The 20016-nt window shown below is 38.0% G+C and overlaps 2 protein-coding genes across 7 annotated transcripts in view; both read right to left on the reverse strand.

Moving 5' to 3' along the window:
- Window positions 1-981: 981 nt before the first annotated feature.
- plpp5 (phospholipid phosphatase 5) lies at window positions 982-13284 on the reverse strand. Of its 2 annotated transcripts, none has more exons than XM_047382413.1 (8): window positions 13137-13284; window positions 9665-9792; window positions 9453-9561; window positions 8127-8217; window positions 7949-8012; window positions 7738-7862; window positions 6030-6200; window positions 982-2153 (listed from the first exon to the last, which is right to left on the reverse strand). In XM_047382413.1, exons 2-8 carry the CDS (start codon window positions 9733-9735, stop codon window positions 2131-2133), a joined length of 654 nt encoding a protein of 217 aa, XP_047238369.1. In that variant the 5' UTR covers window positions 9736-9792; window positions 13137-13284; the 3' UTR covers window positions 982-2130. The 2 variants fall into 2 exon arrangements, with proteins under 2 accessions (XP_047238369.1, XP_047238368.1); XM_047382412.1 differs by having other exon boundaries at window positions 982-5034.
- A 555-nt stretch (window positions 13285-13839) lies between these two features.
- The window catches only part of nsd3 (nuclear receptor binding SET domain protein 3), a 37506-nt gene continuing 31329 nt past the window's right edge, over window positions 13840-20016 (reverse strand). For all 5 annotated transcript variants that reach the window (XM_047381057.1, XM_047381055.1, XM_047381056.1 and 2 more), the window contains one exon: window positions 13840-18738. In XM_047381057.1, coding sequence (XP_047237013.1) covers window positions 18479-18738 — 260 coding nt within the window. In that variant the 3' untranslated portion in view covers window positions 13840-18478. The remainder of the gene's footprint in view (window positions 18739-20016) is intronic.

A 20016-nucleotide genomic window follows, 5' to 3' on the forward strand; every position in this document is an offset into this window, starting at 1 on the left:
TACATGTATACTTGGAGTAATTCTCAAACATGAAATCACACTTCAGGTTTCTAGCAGACAACTGAAGGTTTGACTGATATCTGTAAATATTAATTAATTTACTTCATTTGACAAAACATCTAGTTCCATCCAACCCAACGTTACCCCAGAGCATAATGCTGCCACTGCCATGTTTTACTGTGGGTATGTTTTTTTTTTTTTTGTGCTAAACATGTGGAGTTGTGAATTAAAGTTCAGGTTTGGTTTTATCAAACACATTTCCTCACATGTTTGTGGAAAACTTTACCCAGGCCTAGAGGTTTTATTTGGAAGAATGTTTTCTCTCACAACACTATTCCTTATTCTGGACATAATGGTGAAAACAGGAGATAGTTGTCATAACTAGAATTTGGTGAAAGTTTCTGCAGCCCATTCAGTATTGCTGTTGACTGCCTCCCTGACCTGCTCAGTCTCAAATTATTGGTAATTAGGTTCACAGTGCCATGGTGCATTTATAATGCTGTGCAAATGTCAGTAACCCTCTTCTGATACATTAATGCAGTGAGTTTCTTTAGATGTTTAGATAATTCTTGTTATAGCTGATGGGTGCAAATGTGATAATGTCAGGAAAGTCCTACGCAGACAGCTGACCCTTAATATAATTAGAATTGTCCATTATTATTAAAATGTATGGCCGGTGTGAACTCAAGAAGACTCAATGCTGAAATTTAATCAAAACAAAGTATTAAAGCATGTGCACATTTATGCAACCCTATTGCAACTTTTAAAATTGTTTCCACTAATCTTTTGCCTAAATTGAATATGAAAAATATGACAATATATGTGGAAAGGTTTTGAAATTATTTATCAAATGTTATTTTTTTTTTCCACCACACAAAGGTGGGATTTTTAACAGGTACGTCATGTATATATTATTTATAAAATGTTATGTCGAGTTTAAGTCAATGGCCAAAAGGTAACAAAAATTGACATTGAGACATCTTTAGCATTCGATGGATTTCTGGTTTTAATTTGTAATTAATTAACAAAAATGAAAACATGCAAACACCAGGAGAATTTCCCCAACACAAGGTGTACATTGAAAGCTTCACAACATGGAAAAAAAACAAAACAAAAAACAAAACAAACAAACATCATCTCACCATGAGCAGCTACATGTGTCTGTGATCCTAAAGCTAGGAAGCAGTTCAGTGAATAATCCCTTAACATGAGAACAGCGACATTAGCATTAACCTGACACAGAATACATGAACAACAAAAAGTCTAAATGGACTGCAGCTGTCAGTTAAATTAGTTGCTGTTCAACTGTAAAACATGCACAAATTTATAAAAATGAACAAGCCTAACATGTGCTCAACAGGCATTGCAAAGTACCCTGTAATAAAAATCTTAATTTAATGATCATCACATGTAACAAAAATCAATATTCAAGTAAAGTCAAACATGCCATGAAAGTAAATATGCTCTTAACTGGTCTCTGAAAGTGAGGTTTGTCCTCCAGGTATCCCTCAGAACATTAAGTTTACAATGTTTAAGACAATCACGTTTGACTCCATTAAAAATAACATTTTGAACATTTGTGTCTGAGGTAAGGAAGGGCAGCATGCCACACTGAAATACCGAGTTGCACCTTTAAAACAGAGTCCTGTACAGGTAAAATAACAGGGTGAGCTTATGGTGTGATGGACTTTATTCACTTACAGAGATCTGTAAAGTACAGCGGTAAACAAAGGCACAAAGGCACTCATTATCTTTTGTTTTCCCTCTGACAAGTCTGATCTGAGTGCATTGATTCTGACCTTCAAACGTTGGCTGGCTGAAGTCCAATCCAAAAAGAGTCTAAAGTAACACGAAAGCCAACATCTCAAGCAAAATTAGGCAACAGCACAGAAACATCACAGAAAAAATAAAAGTCACAGTACGACTAAACAAAAACAATTACAAATTCCTTTGTTTTTAATATGAAATTGGATGAGTAGGGACATTTTTATTTTTGGCTATTTACAGCACCTGACCAGCAGGAGAGCTGTGAGGTTAGCACCGGCACATAAAGGAAGTTATAGTTCAACTCTCATCGGGTCCATCAGGAAGATCTGGTTCCACCATCACTACCAAGTAGGGATGGGCCGGTTAGTGGTATGAAGATATACAGGCTTTAAAAGAAAAAATGGTTAAAAATAGGTTCAATGTCTTTTGAATGAGAAGCCAGAGAAAGTGCTGTCTAATGGTGAGTATCTAGAATAATTTAGTGCAGCTCCTCTTCAACCAGTTGCTTTGCACTGCCAGTCAGCTGGCTGAAGGAAGTCTACTACACTCACCTCTCATTGAAAAATAAAAAGGACGATAGTGTCAGTTTGAAATATTCCTGGTTGCAACAAAAATAAATACAATAAAAACTGACCTCGAAGGTGTGGAAACAAAAAGGGTACCTCTTCTTGTAAGGGTACCAGTTTTATTTGGCCTAACCTTAAACCTTACAGCTGGCATCTCTGTTGTGCAGCAGATTGCAGACTGGTTACCTGATTAATTTAAAAGCTGATATTAACTTGTTTAATTTGCAAGAATGTACAATACTTGAAAAACCCTACTCATTTTCCAGGGTGTTAATTCTATATTACAGTCAACATTTCAGCAGGACTAGAATATTTGTTGCTTTTCTGCTTCGAAACAAAAAAGAAGATCATAATTGTGTTAAATCTCAAGTGAATACCATGAAACTGTAGTATTTCTGCTCAGTTATAATGCGAGTTTCATACCAACCCATGCCTACCACCAAAACCAACTCCTGCAGCTTTTCTCTTCTTTGATGAAAATACAGCTTCCAGAAAGAAACCCACCTGAGTTATCCATAAAGCCAGACTTCTACAAAAACCTTACAAAGACGTACAGTATGCCTAAGATCCAATAAAACAAGGAAACATTTCCCTCACAGTTCCTTTAGTCATATAACCTTGTGATAATATGATCAGATGGGCTGTTCAGCTAAAGCAAAGACTAAGGTTACATTTAAAGTACACCAGTCACTAGAATAAACTGTGAAAAGCACAGAGTGGCGCTGCTACATTTGCTTGTTGTACTAAGAGTTTGGCACATGGAGCCGGAGACTAAGAACAAGTAACAATGAATAATGACATTCAAAATATACTGTAGGAAGACAGAAAGATCTGAAGCAAATCAAACAGAGGCAGCAATAAACACAAGCTGTCTGACAAAGCTGTCGTTTAGTTTTAAAATAAAGGGCATTGGGCATTAATGAAACTCTGTGACTATTAATGTATTATCAATTATTCAAGAACTTAGAAACCCCCTACCTATGTGTGTAAAGCTTCATATGTTGGATCTCTAAATGCCAGAGTGTTTAACTGTGGTCCTAAAGCTTCAAACTAAATGAATCAATCTGTGACTAAAAACAGTCCCAGCCCTGCATTATTTATCTAAATCTATGACTGATGATGGATTGTGGAGCTTTTTAAATGGCAAAATGTCGACAGGATGTTCGAATGCCCAAAAGCGACACAGAGTTAGGAGAAAATGAACACCTTGCGGATTCATCTAAGCAGGAAACATGTGCGCGCCCTGGGGAAGTAGGCACAGGTAGAGAAGATGGATTTTTCCTCCCCTACCAGAAAAACAGTCTCTCTGTTAGAACAGTTTCTACTCAACTGTTAGAAAATTGTTGCAATCTTGGATTTGTGCAACAAAAACGACACAGAGCTGAGACGGGGAGTCAACAGCCAGACCGTCATTGTGATTGTGGGTGTTTTTATTGAGCTTTCAGCTCATCGGGTAAGAAAATACTCTCCTTTAACAAGAATTAGCTGCAGTAGTGTAGTTCTTTTCTCTGTGTCTGAGCTAAATGACGATGGTATGGTTTGCATGCTGATGCTGCCTTGTAGGTCTAGTAATACTGTCCCTCAAGTAGCATTTCTCCTGGCCTTCTCCTCACTGACTAAATCGCCACACAACTCTTCACCTAAAGAATTGAAATCCAAGAAAGAGAGTTTGCAATTTTTTGTCTTAGAGCAAGAAGGCTGAACAAAGATAAAAAAAGGGAAAATGATGATATATTCCTTTTAAAGAGAAAGGATTTGAAATAAAATATATAAGCTCGAACGTCCTCTTTTCTTTCAGGTCAAATTAAAACATGTCACTGTCCTCCAAAGCAAACAAATTTGATCCCAAAGGTGAATTTCTTTCACAAAAAGTGGGCAATATCCTGCAAGGTTTCAGGGTTGTGCCTTGGGTCCAAAATGATGAGCCGGGAAATATCTGGACATTCTAGGTAGAGCATAATGACTCTGCTCCTGATGGTAATTTAGTTTTGTTACAGCTGAGACAACTTTGGTGTCAGAAGACCATTGAAGTGGGTTCAAAGGTCTGCATTTTTATAAAACAGACCTTCCTGGTTCAACCAAAATCTTCTATACAGTAAGAAGAAAGACTAATGCAGAAAAATGTGGTCTAGTTTCTGCATATCTCCACTGACACCACAGCTCCACTTATTTAAAACGTTGCAGCTAAACCAAAGCCACTTACTGCAGTGGCTGTGTAGTTAAATTAGCTCAGTTGCTGTCACCTAAAGGCACAGAGTCAGGCCAGGTGGGAACTGAAGTCACGATGTCCCAAGAACCCTCAGACTAATATTTCCAGTATGTTATACTTTTATTAGTTTGCCAAATTGGAACTTTTGATAATGTAGTAATTCATTCATTCACAATCATAGAAACGTCAAACACCGCAGATATAACAACCAATGATAAATATAAATACTTATGAAGTTTCCGATCCAATTGGTTTTCCACAGATCTCCTGATTAGCCAGCTGAAATGACACCAATGTGAAAAGCATTCAGGGTGCAGCTGCTCTACAGAGGCAAGAGGAAGTTGGAGTTGGCCAACTTGCGCTCCTGTGCAGCCGGAACAGTCTCTCTGTGACAGATTGGTCTGTGGGAGTCCGAGTCCTGAAGCGGAGGAAAGTGTTGTCTGTAGCAGAGCCAGGAGAAGGCGAGACCCAGCAGTGACCCAACTAATACATCTGCATGAAGGATGGAGAGAACGACACAGAAGTATGTCACTCTTCACTTCCCACTGGAGATGGTCTTTCACCTTTTGCCTTCATTTCTCTGTTTATTTAATTCATAACCTCCTAATTTTGATAATGATTTACAAGATGAGTTAACAGTGTAATCTCTTTTCTTTTCAGCCTCCGACAAAGTGTTGATGTGTGCAGAAAAACAACACATTTTAGAATATCATGAATATTAGAAATATCATAAAAAACCTTTTTACAAAACCTTGAATCAATTTCTCATTTATGTTTACCATGTTTTAAAACAATAAATGATCATAAAGATTGAAAAGCAATCTTTTTTAATTCATCTTTAAGTAGCTTGCGTTGTTTCTTCTAAAAGAAAACAAACAAATTATATTTGAAGCACATTACTGTACTACGGAAGTTATATGACTTGCAGATTATTTGGTTGATGACAAAATTATACCGTATTGTTTGACTTTTTTTTTTGTTGTCTTTAAAAAGACACTAAAATAATTTTTAATTGTTACATGTACTCTTCATTTAAATCTCCATGACGTTGGCCAATATAGACTAAATTATTTTAGCCTTTTATTTATTTTTTTTAATTGGCCTTATTTAAATTTTACAGACTTCCTCTGGGTATATACAGGATTGCCACCATATTTAATGTCATTATTCCATAACTATCTAAATTTCTATTTTTTTAAACATATTCTTTGACTTCATGAATTTATTGCAGCTATTTGCACAGTAATCAGGCTTTGAATATGGAGAAAAAAAAATGGGGAGAGATGAATAAATTGATAAATACAACATTTAGACAACAGCATATAAAATTAGGTCTGAAAAGAAATATTTTCCATAGTCTTCTCTTTCATGCCTTTCCTTACCGGAACAATATTTACATTTTCTTCAATGGTAGCCTGAGTATCCGTTCGGATGTTTGCACGTATGAATGCTCTATTTCATGGCAAAGAATTGCCTCAGACTCTGACCTTGCCAGTGGTGCTTGTAGTCGCAGGTTCTGGAAAGGGCGATTACAGCTGCGACGAGCAAAGGGGCGAGGAAGGCACATAGCCGCCATGCTCTGCCTTGGCCTGCTGGATTGAAGCAGCGCAGCTTCCCTGCGATGTACAGCGCTGTGAAACCCAAACCTGCAAAAGCAACTGAGAAAATACAAAAAAAAACTGTGATCAAGGACAGATATAGTTTTGTAGAGACACAGAGATGTCAACTATGAATAAACATAGGCAGGGAGAAGGCCTTTGATGAATGGAAGTTATTACTCAACCAAGTACCTCAAAGTGAAAACACACCTCTATACTGTGTCATGAAAGAGTACATAAAGCCCTTAAAGATTTCCTTTGTTTTCGCCTTTTTCCTCACACTTAAATGTTTCAGATTCAACAACTTTTAATATTAGACAAAGATAACTTGAGTAAATCCAAAACACAGTAATCAAATAGTGATTTCATTTATCTAAATGTGAACTGTAATTAACCAAACGCCTGTGGTTTGGTTTCAGTAGCCTCAACCTGGGCTGTTTCCTGCCTGACCTTTAGAATCAAGAAAACACTTAAATAGAACCTGTCTTAAAAAATTAAGTAGGCAAAATGCCCTCAACACTGATCTGAAGAAATTTAACATCCGATGAGAAACAAAACCATTGACATCAATCATTCTGGAGATGGTTACAAAGGTATCTCTGAGGCCTCCAGTGAACCTGTGAGAGCCATTTTCCACTAATGAAGAAAACATGACTGTGCGTGAGTGGCCAACCAAACTTACTCCAAGAATACCTCCCTGACTCACCCAGCAGGTCACAGAAGAACCCAGAACTACATATAAAGTACTGCAGGCCTCATTTGCCTCAGTTAAGGTGAATGTTCATGATTCAACAAGAATAGCATCCTTGGAGAGGTCCAAGGCCAAAATCAACTTTTTGTAAAGGTGTGAATCTGTTAAATCTGGCATAAAACAAACAGCACTTCAGAAAAAAAGAACATCATACCTACAGTTTCTTTCAGAAAATCCAGAAGAAGACTATCTAGCCATCATTTTGTGACTTTAAGTTAAAGGACTCTTGGGTTCTGCAGCAAGACGGTGATCTAAAGACCACCAGCAAGTCCACCTCTGAATCGCTCAAAAAAAAAAAAGTTTTTTGGACTGGCCTAGTCAATATCTGGATATAAATCTGACTGAATTACCGTAGCATGACCTTAAACAGGCCAGTAATACTCCAACATCCGCTAATCTATCTGGATTAAAACAATTCTGCTAAATTCCTCAGCAAGGATGTAAACGACTGACTGGCAGGTATTACAGATGGTTGAAGGCAGCTGTTGTCGCCAAGGATGGAACAACAAAACAAGTTATTACGTGTAGGGGGTGATTACTTTTTCACACAGGACTAGAAGTAATCAGGCCTGGTTGTGACTAGTGGCACTGAATCAAAAAAACTGGTTAGTTCATGATTTAAGAGGGGGACAATGTATTCACACTGGGCCAGATTGGTTTGGATATCTTTTTTACCATAATAAATGAAATCCTTTAGAAAATTGCCTTTTATTTACTCAGATTATCTTATATTAAAATCTGTTTGATCTGAAATGATATAATGTGTAAAAATGAAATAAGAACAACTGAAGGAATCAGTTTCACACACATCCATTAACAGGCATATTGACCAAAACAGCTTCTCACAGGAGGAATGTCCGCTGGGAAAGCTTTTTCTTCCTTCTATAACAACATCTGGGTCACCGCTGCAATGCAGCTCCAGGTTAATCTGACCGTCCGGGAAACAGCGATAGAAGAAATCTGGTCTCGGCCTGAAGGAGAAAAACCAGAGACGCGCTCATGTTTTCATGGACTTTCACACAGGCAAAAACTGCAAAATGATGCCTGATGTTCACACCTGCCAACAACAAGTTTGATGACGTTGGTGAAAACTCCATTGAGCACCAGAGTCAGAGTCACAGCTTAATGACAGGAGAAAACAGAACTAAATCATTAAAAAGACATGTCGCCTCAAACAGCAAGTAGACCTGAAAATAAATGAGTCAAAAACGTGTTTGTAGGAATTCGTTTCTTACCCAGCGAGGCTTCTCTCACATCGCCATGCTCTGACTTTCTCAACAGGTTAAAAACCAGGATTACAATCAGGGGGGTGAAAACAGCCACGCTCTGAAATACAATACAGAATTACTGCTTTGGTCTATCACTAAACAAAAATCTTCCAAAATATAATGCAACAGAAACAAAAGATAACAAAACTTATTTGTTAACTTTTCAACCAATACTAACTGTCTGAGTTCCCAAAAACAGCTCGTCTCAGGTAGAAGAAACAAAATACATTTGAATTGAGCATTTTCCCACCCAGAATTAAATATTACTTTCATCTGGCAATCAACTACCCTCCTGGGGATGACAAAACATACCATGACTCCTAAAAATTAATTAACTTTAACCGATTCACAATACAAAAAAAAAAATGCACAAGTCATTTCAGTGAATGCAAGTAAACAGAACACACAAACATCTACAGCGCCTGTTGTTTCCCCCGTTGATCTTTTGCATATTCTGTCATGTAACAACCACAAACATTAATACATTGGATAATGATTTGGTGATAAACCAGCACTAAATAGAGCATAATTGGAAAGGGAAGGAAATTCATTTATTTCACAAATAAAAATCTGAAAAGTGTGGCATGCTTATGTATTAATCCCGCTCATTTTGCAGTTTGCAGAACCACCTTTTGCTGCAAATACAGCTGCAAATCTTCCAGGGTGTGTATTTTTAAGTCTTGCCAAAGATTCTCAAATGAATTTAGGTCTGGACTTTGACTAGGCCATTCACATAGCACATATGATTTAATTTAAACCCTTCTATTGCAGCTCTGGTTGTATTTTTAAAGTCATTCCACTGCTGATAGGTAACCCTCCACCCCAGTTTTCAAAACTTTTTCCTCCTGACAGAATGATCCGCCGACAGCTATGTTTTATTATAGGGATGGTGTGTTCAGGGTGACGTGCGGTTTCCCTGCACCACACAGCGTTTCGCATGTAAGCCAAAAGGTTCAGTTTATGTCTAATCAAGCCAGAATTTGTCTTTTGCATGTTTGCCGTCTCCCGTACATGCATCGGTTGCTTTTTATTTATGCTATCGGAGTAAAGGAGGCTAAATACAAATTAACATCAAACTTTTGGGATTTGTGTTTTTAAAAATCAATAAAAAACCCATTTGACCTTCTCCTTCCACTTCACTGTTATGCTCAATAAAATCCATTTCAAGACTGTGGTCGTAACTTGCTCAAATGTGAAAAAGTTCAAGGGGTATTAACACTCTTCCAAGGCACTTTACATCCTGATATAAAATCTAGTACATCTCATAATGTTCTAGAGCTTAAGCATACGTACAAACATGAGAGAGGTCGGTACGTGGTCCGATTCCACACGATGGAATTTATACAGCCACATCTCCTCGGCCTGGATCTCCCGGTAGAAAGGAGGGAGCTGCTCTGTCACACTAAGCGAAGCACAAACAACACCTGCATCTCAGATAATGGGCCCATAAAGCTGTTCTGTAAAGCACATCAACGGCTGTGATTTAACGGGAAGATATAACTTACAGGAATGCGAACAGAAGAGCCAACCGGATGGAAATTTCCGACAGGAACCCACGCAGCAGCCTCCTCTTCATTTTGGTTCTTCAAGTGGACTTCAGTCAACAGCAAACATCGTCTATCTGCTTTTTTTACTTAAACAGGGTTGACAAAGGGGAAAAATGCTCAATTAATTACAGGAGATGATTACTGACTATTTAGTAACCCGCAACTGCGACTGTTACAAATAGCTTTTATCATTTATAATCAAAGAACAACTGCCTTTGCGTATAAGCTGATGTTAGCCAAACCAAAAGGCCAAATATATGTATATATTCCAAATCTGGTGTCCTTTTAATGAGAAAGATGATTGTACAAATGATCTTTTGTATCTTATCAGATTTCAGTCTCTGTTTACCGGCGTCCATTGTTATGGCTCCTGCTGTGGGTCATTTAGAAACAATTAAGACTAATCATCTCCGGGTCAATCCTATTAACACGTCTGAAAGCCAATTTTAGAAAAGATAAATAGACAAAACCATTGAAGCTTAAGAGATTATACATTTTCTGTATTTTACAATGATGAAACTTCTTTGGTTTTAGATGTAAAACCTTTGAAGCTCGTACATACCAGAACATCACAGGCTTTAAAACCTCTTGGCTAGCTTAGCCCCAGTGAGTTACACAATAATTGAAGCATGCAAATATAATTTAGCACTGGGTACAGACAACATGATCAGATGAAAGCAGTTAAGGTTGGGAAACGTTTCTAAAACTGTAAGAACTAACATACCCAAACATTAGAAATTATCTAATTTTTGGATTCCCTTGTGGTCAGTTACCACAATAAAATGAATGACTTTGAATCTGATTGTGAAACACACAGAGTTGAGAGTTTTGGTATGATTCAAGGACAGAAAATGATCCTTGAAACACTGTGAGACTCCCAACATTTGCATGTTCAACATCTCTGCAGCCTGCTGTGGGGTCTTTGTAGCTTAATATATGAAAGGATCATCAGCATACATTTGGCACTGAATATCTTTACAACTTTCAGGTAATTGACTGAAATTTATACACAAAATAGGAGTGGTCCCAAAATTGATCCTAGTGGAACACCCATTTTACAGCTTTGAAAAGTTGTTCTAGTACTTCACTTTTTCAACAAAGCCAATGAAGAGTGCGACACTGGTACATCAGAAATCTTTATACCATTTCCCACAGAGGCCATAGAGAAACTTGAAGTAATAAAACATGGCTGTATTATAATAAAAGGAGCTAATAAAACTGCCATGGAGGAGTGATAAAGTACACAAAGTCAGGAGTAGTTGGGAATAAGTTTCAATGTCTTTAAAGTAAAGGAGGAAAAATCCATTTATAAAAAAATGGAAAACAAGATCTTTGATCTCAGTTAGGGTTACTCCTGGTAATTTTCAGACATTTACCCTCTTAAAACAAGGCTACTTTCAAAACAACTTTATTTTTTTAAATTCTGCATTACAAATTATCGGAACAAGGCTTTTTACATAACATCAGAAGTACAGCACACAGTAAAACGTTGAGGTCAGAGTGAACAGATTGCCCTTATCAAACTAGGAATGTCCACAGCTGATCTCAAGTATCTGGGCCCCAGCCAAGGCATTTTTGACTGATCGTTATCAGACACTGACTACTGAAAGGTTGTGCAAATTAGAAGGTTCTAAAATAGAAAAACAGAGCATTTCAGTAGCCACTGACAATGTTTGCATCTCGAGTATTTATTCTCTCTCTCTCTCTCTCTATCTTATTACTTGGTAGCTAAAAATACCACCAATTAATGACAACCTTTAATTGAACTACTAATTTGCACATTAATCCCGTTTCTTTAATTAGTAAAGCTGTTTAAAGCATTTCAATACAATTCTGATACAAAACAATTTGTTTATAATTATAACTGATTTGTAACTATGCTATAGCACATCCTGTTCCTTTAAGCTATTGAGATAATGCATTGAGATCTGGTGACTGTGGAGGCAGCTAGAGTACAGTGCTGTCTTACTTATGTTCAAGAAACCCATTAGAGATGATCTGAGATTTGGGACGCGGTGCATTAACCTACTGGAAGCAGGCATCAGAAGATTGGTCCACTAAGGTCATAAACAGATGGACATGGTGAGCAACAATACTCAGATAGGCTGTGGTGTTTAAACGATGCTCAATTATAAACAAGGGCCCAAAATGTGCAAACAAAAATATCTCCCACACCATCACATCACCATCAGCGGCCTGAACTGTTAGTATAAGGCAGCGAGGATTCATGCTTTCATGGTTTCCACGTCAGGTTCTGACCCTTCCATCTGATTGCTGCTGCTGCAATTGAAATTCATCAGGCCAGCTGCTGTTTCTCTAATCTGTTATCTAGTGAGTCCGAGTCAATCATAGCCACAGTTTCTGGTTCAAAAACATCACAAGTGAGGTTATAATAATTCACGCATGACAGGGATAAAAATTGTTTTAGCTACTTGTATTAAAAATTAGTGGTTGACTAAAATTTCCATGGCTGACGATATATGGAAATCAGGCCAGCCAAGGATCGATGTTCCAGGCCAATTACTTTTTTATTGTATTTGACCATAAAGGTCTTTTATTTTATTTTTGTATCTTATTTTAAAACAGGAGTGAGAGTTTTGTCAATTTCTGAAGTCAAGTAGCATCTTTGCACTAGAAAATGAAATGAACACCTTGTTTAACTGAGACAGAGCTGATGGTGGCATTTTATTTCCCTACAGCTTTACTTGCTGGATGCAGGTTTTACATTTGGCCTTCCCCTGAGTTGGCTTTTAAACACGTAAAGGATAGTGATTCCTGCTCGGGGGATCCATTGCTGGTCCTAACTCATTGCTCTCTAACTGATTGAAAGCCTGCTATTATTAATCGTATTTGTTCTGCCCACAGATTGACCTTCTTGGCCATCAGCAGAGCCTTCTCAACCCTGGCCAACGAACACCAGACGTATTGACTGGCCCAACGATATTTTTGGCTACCTTTATGAAAACACGTAATAACGTATCATTTGAAAACATTTCTTCATTTTTAGCAGTTTTGTCAATAATGTGAAGAACTTTGAATCGCCTTTCTATATGTGTAACGCATAATTAAACATGTCATATGTAATACCGCTGTCAATTTGCAATTTCTCAATGAGTTTAGCCGTTTATTTACACAGCTCAAAGCACGACATATGCTAGATTAAAATGTGTTAGCATGTACTCTGTGTAGTCCTGACAAGGACCTGTAAACCCTCTACATCCAGGTGAGAGTCACATTTTAGGTCATCACAAAATTAAACCAAGCCCCAAAACCACCGCCTGTCAGAATAAACGAAAGTAAAATAAGGAGGGGAAAAAAGAAGAAACAGATCTGTAATAATAAGCTAGGCTAACATTTGTCAAACAATACATCTTTTATCTGTTTCCTTTCCGTGTTTTCAATCAGAGAATTGCGATTCTCGGCTACTAACCTTAAACAGGCCGGAGTTTATCTCCTCATCCTTGATGTAACACAAAACCAACAATTGCATCCCTCTTTTTCTGCAGACAGTACTGGAAATATTTGAAGAAACAGAAGCGAGATGCAAGTGAAGCGAACAGCTAAATCTGACACGTCCGGTTTCGACTTTCACAGTAAAAGTCCCAACATCCGCGTAGCAAAAAATAAATAATAAAAAATCAACGTTATATCATTCATAATAAAATAAGTATAAATATAACAATATGAATTATAATAGCATTGTCAATATTATTAACAAATTTAGTTTTTTATATGTTATTTATTTTATTGAACTTTATTGTTTATGAATGTGCAACAAATTCCGCAGACACTGTGAAATCACATTCACTTTTTTAGTTGAAACAGGTACGTTACCGTCTTGTATGCATTCTTACTTATCCTAATATTTTTGGAGTTCTATAAACCGGAAACGAAGTACGGCTTAATTTATGTACTTTGACACGTGGATGCAAGAAGCCACGTCACATTACAGATCGCCATTTAGAGGTTAATTTTATTTCAGTTAAAAATTGATCTTTTATTGCCGTATTTTTCCCCTTTCATTTTGCACAGAGGGTACTTGTTAATCTACACTGTACAGAAAAATCAACAGATAACTGTCATATCTTGTTACACGTTCATCAGATGGTTAAAAAGCCACGCAGTAAGAAAAGTTTCACTGAGACAGAGTACAGCTTTATTAAAGTCAAACTTCAGGCATGTCTGAACTCTTTAAACTCAATTTCAGAATGAAAAAAAGGACAGAATCAATATTTTCAAATAAAAAGACAGATCATGTACAAAAAAGAAGAGCGTCTTCTCAACAGTCACACACGCATTTAGAAGCAGAATTTTACAGGCAAAAATAAAATGTAAAAACAAAAGAGAGCACACCACAGTAACATGAGTCTATGCAAATCCAATGCAAAGTATTTACAAGTTCCTTGACAATGTGTGGTATGCAGTAACACAGGCAGTTAACATAGCGATGAGTGTTCATCCACGGTTTAATCGAAGCAACACCAAGAGCGATAGATATGACCCCAGTCAGAGTTACTGTGAGCAGGTTTCCTACGAATAAAAAGAGATGAAGAGTGCTTATGCAGGTGAAATTATTCATTTATTCCAACACCATTTGACAGCATGTCAGGTAAGACCCTCAACGGCCCAACATTGAACAAAACAAAACCGGAAAAAAGACGTCACAGTGAACTGAAACATGCCCTTTGGCAAACAAAAGTCCTCCTCAGACAGAGTTAAGGGTCACTTAAAGGATAATAATAAAAAACATAGAACAGGCAGCGTCAAATGAATTTGAGAAAGCAGTAATACTTCAGCTGCATCCGCTCACCACGGCCGCAAAGACCGACCGGCACAAGGATAGCGAGCACGATCATGCGATCTGCAGGTGCAAAGAAAAACAAAAACAAAGGCTGTTTGTTTTCACGCAGAATCTCTAAAACAAAAAGGAACAGAAGTACAGCGAATCATTGGCATCAAATCATCCTCTGATGTTGGAAGCATGCACTGCAGTTTAACAACATTCACCGTTACAACAAAAACAGAGGCTTCAATTAGAATTATACAAACACAAGGAATCAGAAGATATTTTCTCAAGTAACAACAAGGCATATGAAGCCTGCGAGAAAACCAAAGAGATACAGATAAACATCAAATGTTTTGAGCTTGTAAAGGAAAGTGTCTTAATGATGCACCGAATGAAGCACAATTAAAGCAACAAAACAACAGAGCAGTGCTGAACGGTGTGAAGAATCCATCTTTTTCAGCTCTTTGGATTAGTTTTATGAACTTGACTCAAATATGTCATTTCTTTCAATCGCGATCCAATTTGCTAAATGTTTTGAGGTAAAACCTTCAGAGTTTCATCTTTTAATTATGAGAAGCTTTAATGAGTTAAATTCCTTTTCTCTTCATTCAGCTGTAAGTTTATCAGAAAAAATACCTTAAGCCACTGGGGCTGAGCAATATAGCCCTAAAAGAAATCTTTCAATACAAATATTTTCCAATTCTTTTTTTTTTTAAAGTGTATTAAATTCAGCTGCAAGCTTCTGCGATTTATTCTGTAACACGGGCGACACAAATAATGAGGAATTTGACATAAAAGTAGAGCCAAAACTGCTGAAAAAGCTTCTAACCCAAATGATATTAGCCCTGCTGAAAAGTTTACAAAACGAAAACAACTGAGCGCATCAAGTCTCTGTATTTAAAGACACTTTAAAAAGAACTGAAAAAACTGGCAACATTGGCACTTTTTCACCCTGTGACCCCACACATCTCACATCCACTCGTTATGAAATTTCAAGGGGAAATAAAAACTGTGAATATAAACAGACAAAACAAAAAGAAATCCTTTCTTTCTGTCATGATTAACTTTGTGGCAACTGAATTGGCAACGAAAACACCTTACATTTCAATACTGAACCGCTTTGAACACCGATTACAGTGAGTCACGACACAGGCCGACAAGCAGCTGCTGTCACCAAATGTGGAATCATTACACCAAATGTAAGAAAATGGTTAGATACAGGCATAATACGTGAAACTCCCCATGTGGTTTTTATTTTTATTTTATCTTTTTATTATCATTTTATTTTATCATCTATGTTCGTTACATCTCGGTGCGAATGGGAGACGACTTACTGCACTGGTGTTTGAAAAAAAGAAAAATCGGTAAAAAACGTGGTGCAATAAATACAAAAACGTTAGTTCTGACTGAATGAGCGATTTAAAAACACTGTACAGGAGTTTGTGTTTGTACATCATACTGAACAGGATTTTTGTTACACCATTTCTTCTTGGACACACAAAAAAAAAAAAAAAAAGATGCCTCCGGTGGGCTTTTATTTTTCCTTTTACTCCAGAGCTGGGGTGGCAGTTTATTCCTATTTGTACCCCCCTCCCTTTAAAACAAAAAAGACCCCCTAGCAATTAGGCCACTTTTGTTTAAAAAGAAAGGAACAGACGACCTAGCATTCACAAGGTTTCCAACTAAGAGGCAAAAGCAGTCCCAACACAGATTAAACTCCAATGTTATAACAAGAAGAGGTATCCGTTTTGAAATACTTGTCATGTCTGCGTATTTCTGTCTGCCCGTGTGAAAGTGCTTTTCATAGGTTTGGCAAAACGAAAAAACATAAAAAGAAAAAACAAAAGGCCGTCACAGTACACGAGTGAAATGAAATTACTGAAATGCACCCCTGCAGAGGGTCTGACAGTGGAAAATCTAACTTAAGGCTTATAAACAATACTTGAAACACAGCACCTGTGATCACAAGCTGGGCCACCTCCATTTACTATACAGATAACAGGAACTAATCAGAAGACGAGTGGGAACATAAACAACAACAATAAAAAACAAGATGTTCTTCTTCGGGACACATCAGGAGAGCCTCCCCCTTCCCAATTTTTGAGTACTTTACAATATGGTGAGCCAATTATGTACACAATGGCAAGTGGGACTGGCAAGATGAAATCACAAGTACTTCTGTAATGTCATACCATTACACTATATACCATTATATTTCACCTTAATAGGACTATTTTCACAAAGAGGTCAGCGTAATGTTCAACACCGAAACAAACAAACGTAATACACCACTCATCGAGATGAAGTGAGAGAAATCTGTCTGTAAACATTAACAAACATAGATACTGTATATAATTATATTCATCTATACCCCATAAGTATATTAAAAAGCATGTTTAAGGAAGGTTGGAATGTAGTGTGGTTCTGGAAAACAAACAACAACAAAAAAAGTAAAATTGCACAAATTTGGTCATTTTTCTGAGTTCTTTTCCAACAAGAAAGAAGAAATAGGATGGGGGATTGTGTCGGAGGTGATGAGGAAGAGCTGCCTCGTCTTCGTCATAAAGAGATCCATTACGTGGGTTACAGCAGGTAAACGAGGGAGGAGAGCAGCATGGTGGGTGGAGAGGTTCGACGTAGCACCTCCCCCTCCTCCTCCTCTCTAACCTTTGAGTGCTGTCGCATGGCAACACTTACAAGACCCTGGAGAAAGTATTTACCCCCTTAGTGATCTTTTGATTTTGCTTTTTTTTCACATTCTACACGTTTCAGAACACACAAATTTTAATATCAGACCAAAATAATCTGAGAAAATACAAAAAGCAGATCCTGGATGTATGTGAAGAGATAACTGCCCTCCATGAGAAATCATGAATTAACTGTTCTTAAACGTTTTTTAAAGCTAAGTTCAATTTTACCCGCCACACCAATCCGTGATGACCAACAGACTTGTGGAATCAAGAAACCCAGTAAATCAAACCTGTCCGTCAGCTGAAGGTAGGCTCAAAGATCTCAAAAAGCAACACATCATCCCCCGATCTATAGAAATCCAAGAACACATGGTTACAAAGTTATTTCTAAAGATTTTAGACTACTTCAAACCACAGTCAGAGAAATTATCCATAAATACAGAAAACAAGTAAAAGTTGTGATACTGGCCAACAGCAACTACCTACAGCAGGGTGATTACCTTTGAAAAAAGACATAATGGAGGTTTTTGGAGTGGGCTAGTCAAAGTCTGGTCCTCAATCTAATTGAGGCACTGGAGAATCACTTCAAAGCAAATTGTTAAAGCTCCAAAACCAGTGTGGCTGAATTTAAACATTGTAAGGACGAGTGGAACAAGAGTCCTCCACAGTGACGTTAAAGACTCATCATCAAGTATTGCTAACACTAGATGGCAGCATTTGTAGCCAAGGGTGGCACAGCCAGTTTGTAGATTTAGTGGGCAATTACTCTGTACATATAGCCAGGTTGTTTTGAATAGCCTTTCTTAGCTTTAATAATCCAGTCATCATTTGAAATCTAATTTTGCATTTAAACTGATTGTTAGTCTGATAATAAAATTATTTTAATCAAAATAACAGAAAAATCTGTAATGGGGGTAAATACTTTTTCAAAGCACTGTATGAACTTCACAGCTGTAAAATCATGAAAATACAGAGAGGAAAAACACAGTAAGGTCTGGGCCCTCTGATGGGCACAGGCGAGCTGCAGAAAGTGTAACTGTTGGTCTTTTATGACAAGAGAGGAGAGAAAACAGCGCACAATTATGTTTGGTCACCTTCCCCTGTCATTCCTCCGGTCGCTCTGCTCTTACTGCCAACAGCATCAGGGTGTTCATCAGTGTGTCCAAGCTGCTGACAGCAGCCTTCGCATTATTTAAAAAACTGAAACAAAAAACACTGTATCCCCCTTATGAAGTGCACTGCTGCAGACATCAGAGAGCACTTCGCTGGGAATGAGGTATAGTGGAAGTTGCGGCTTCATTCTTTAGCCGGCCGCCCCGCCTCAGACTCCTCCTTGACCCTGACGGGGCTCCGATCGAAGAGACGCGGCTGGGTTGAGACGGAGCCGAGCGGACTGAGTGGGTTGTGGTTGGAGCAACAGAGGCGGTCGTCCAGAGAGGAGGCGGTGAGCGCCCCCGCCTCGTGGTCCCGGCAGAACGAACGGGGGCAGAAGTCGCAGAGCGATGAAGCCGAGGCGCCGCATATGCTACAGTCGTGCCACGGACATTCCCAGCGTCCTGTAGACAGGAGAAGAAGTTTGAAGCTTAGGTCCCAACCGCGACTTCATTAAAGCTCTGTGGACTAGCTTTGCCACAAGTTCTAATCAACCCTTTAATCCAAAACTACCAAATGGAGCATTATTAAGAGACGCAGCCAAGAGCGCCATGGTAACTCTGGAGAGGCTGCAGACATCCACAGTTCAGGTAGTTTGACAGAAAAACTATAAGTTGTGCACTCCACAAATCTGACCTTTATTTTATTTTATTTTACTTTTTAAGTTATTTGTTGGCTCTAGAGGCCTTTATTATTTTTACAGAGTATTTTTTTTGACAGTGAGTAGACAGGAAATGGTGTGGAAAGAGTAGGGTAAGGGAGTGCAGAAAGTGTCCACAGGCCGGCATTCGATTCTGCGACAGCCTGCATCGAGGACTGAGTCCTCCACACATGGGTTGCGCGCTTAGCCCCCTACGCCACCAGCGCCTCGCCCACAAAGCTGACCTTTATGCAGTTTGTTACGAGCCATGATGAAGAAACTGTAGACACGCATGCACATGGAGTACTTGCAGACTCCAAGCAGGGAGAAACAGTTCCCACATGGAAAAAAGATAATCAGCTAGACTGCCCCCTCAAATCAGAATTCAGAGTTCAGTATAAAGTTTGGTTTCTGTGCATCTAAAACATTGACTTTAGGGACCAAACTGCTAATTATCATGGTATCACCCATATTAATGGATCTCATTAACCCTTTTACACACAATACTGTCTTTTAAAAGATAAATACTTGTTGATATATTATTTCAATTTTAAAGATCTATGAAAAGTAATTAAATTAAAGTCAGTCAACTTAATAAATTACTTAAATTACAACTTATATTCAGCTTGCTTGACAAAATAAGATCACTACGTCAACCCTAATTGACGCTTTCTGACTCTGACATGTGAATCCAGAGCCTTTCCTCTCAGGTCATCCAACACGAACGTCTTCTAACAGAAAACACCAAGCTTCATGATTGTTATTGATGAAGAGCTTTAGCCAGCTACAGAAAATCCCTGTTTTATGAGGCAAACCTTATTAAATAGACACCATGACAAAGGAGATGATAATGGGCAACAGGATCACCTTTATAACCCTAAGAGCAATTCGTGCTTTCAGTCCGGCTAAACAAAATTTGTTAAGAGCCACAAAACCTACATGGCTCTTTTAAACCCAATGAGCTTATTTTTATAATACTCATTTTGGGAATTTTGTTTCCATCTTTAAATTAAAGAACTAAAATTTTATACTTTTTTTTTTA

Source organism: Girardinichthys multiradiatus, chromosome 12 (assembly GCF_021462225.1).
Source record: "Girardinichthys multiradiatus isolate DD_20200921_A chromosome 12, DD_fGirMul_XY1, whole genome shotgun sequence".
NCBI lineage: Eukaryota > Metazoa > Chordata > Actinopteri > Cyprinodontiformes > Goodeidae > Girardinichthys > Girardinichthys multiradiatus.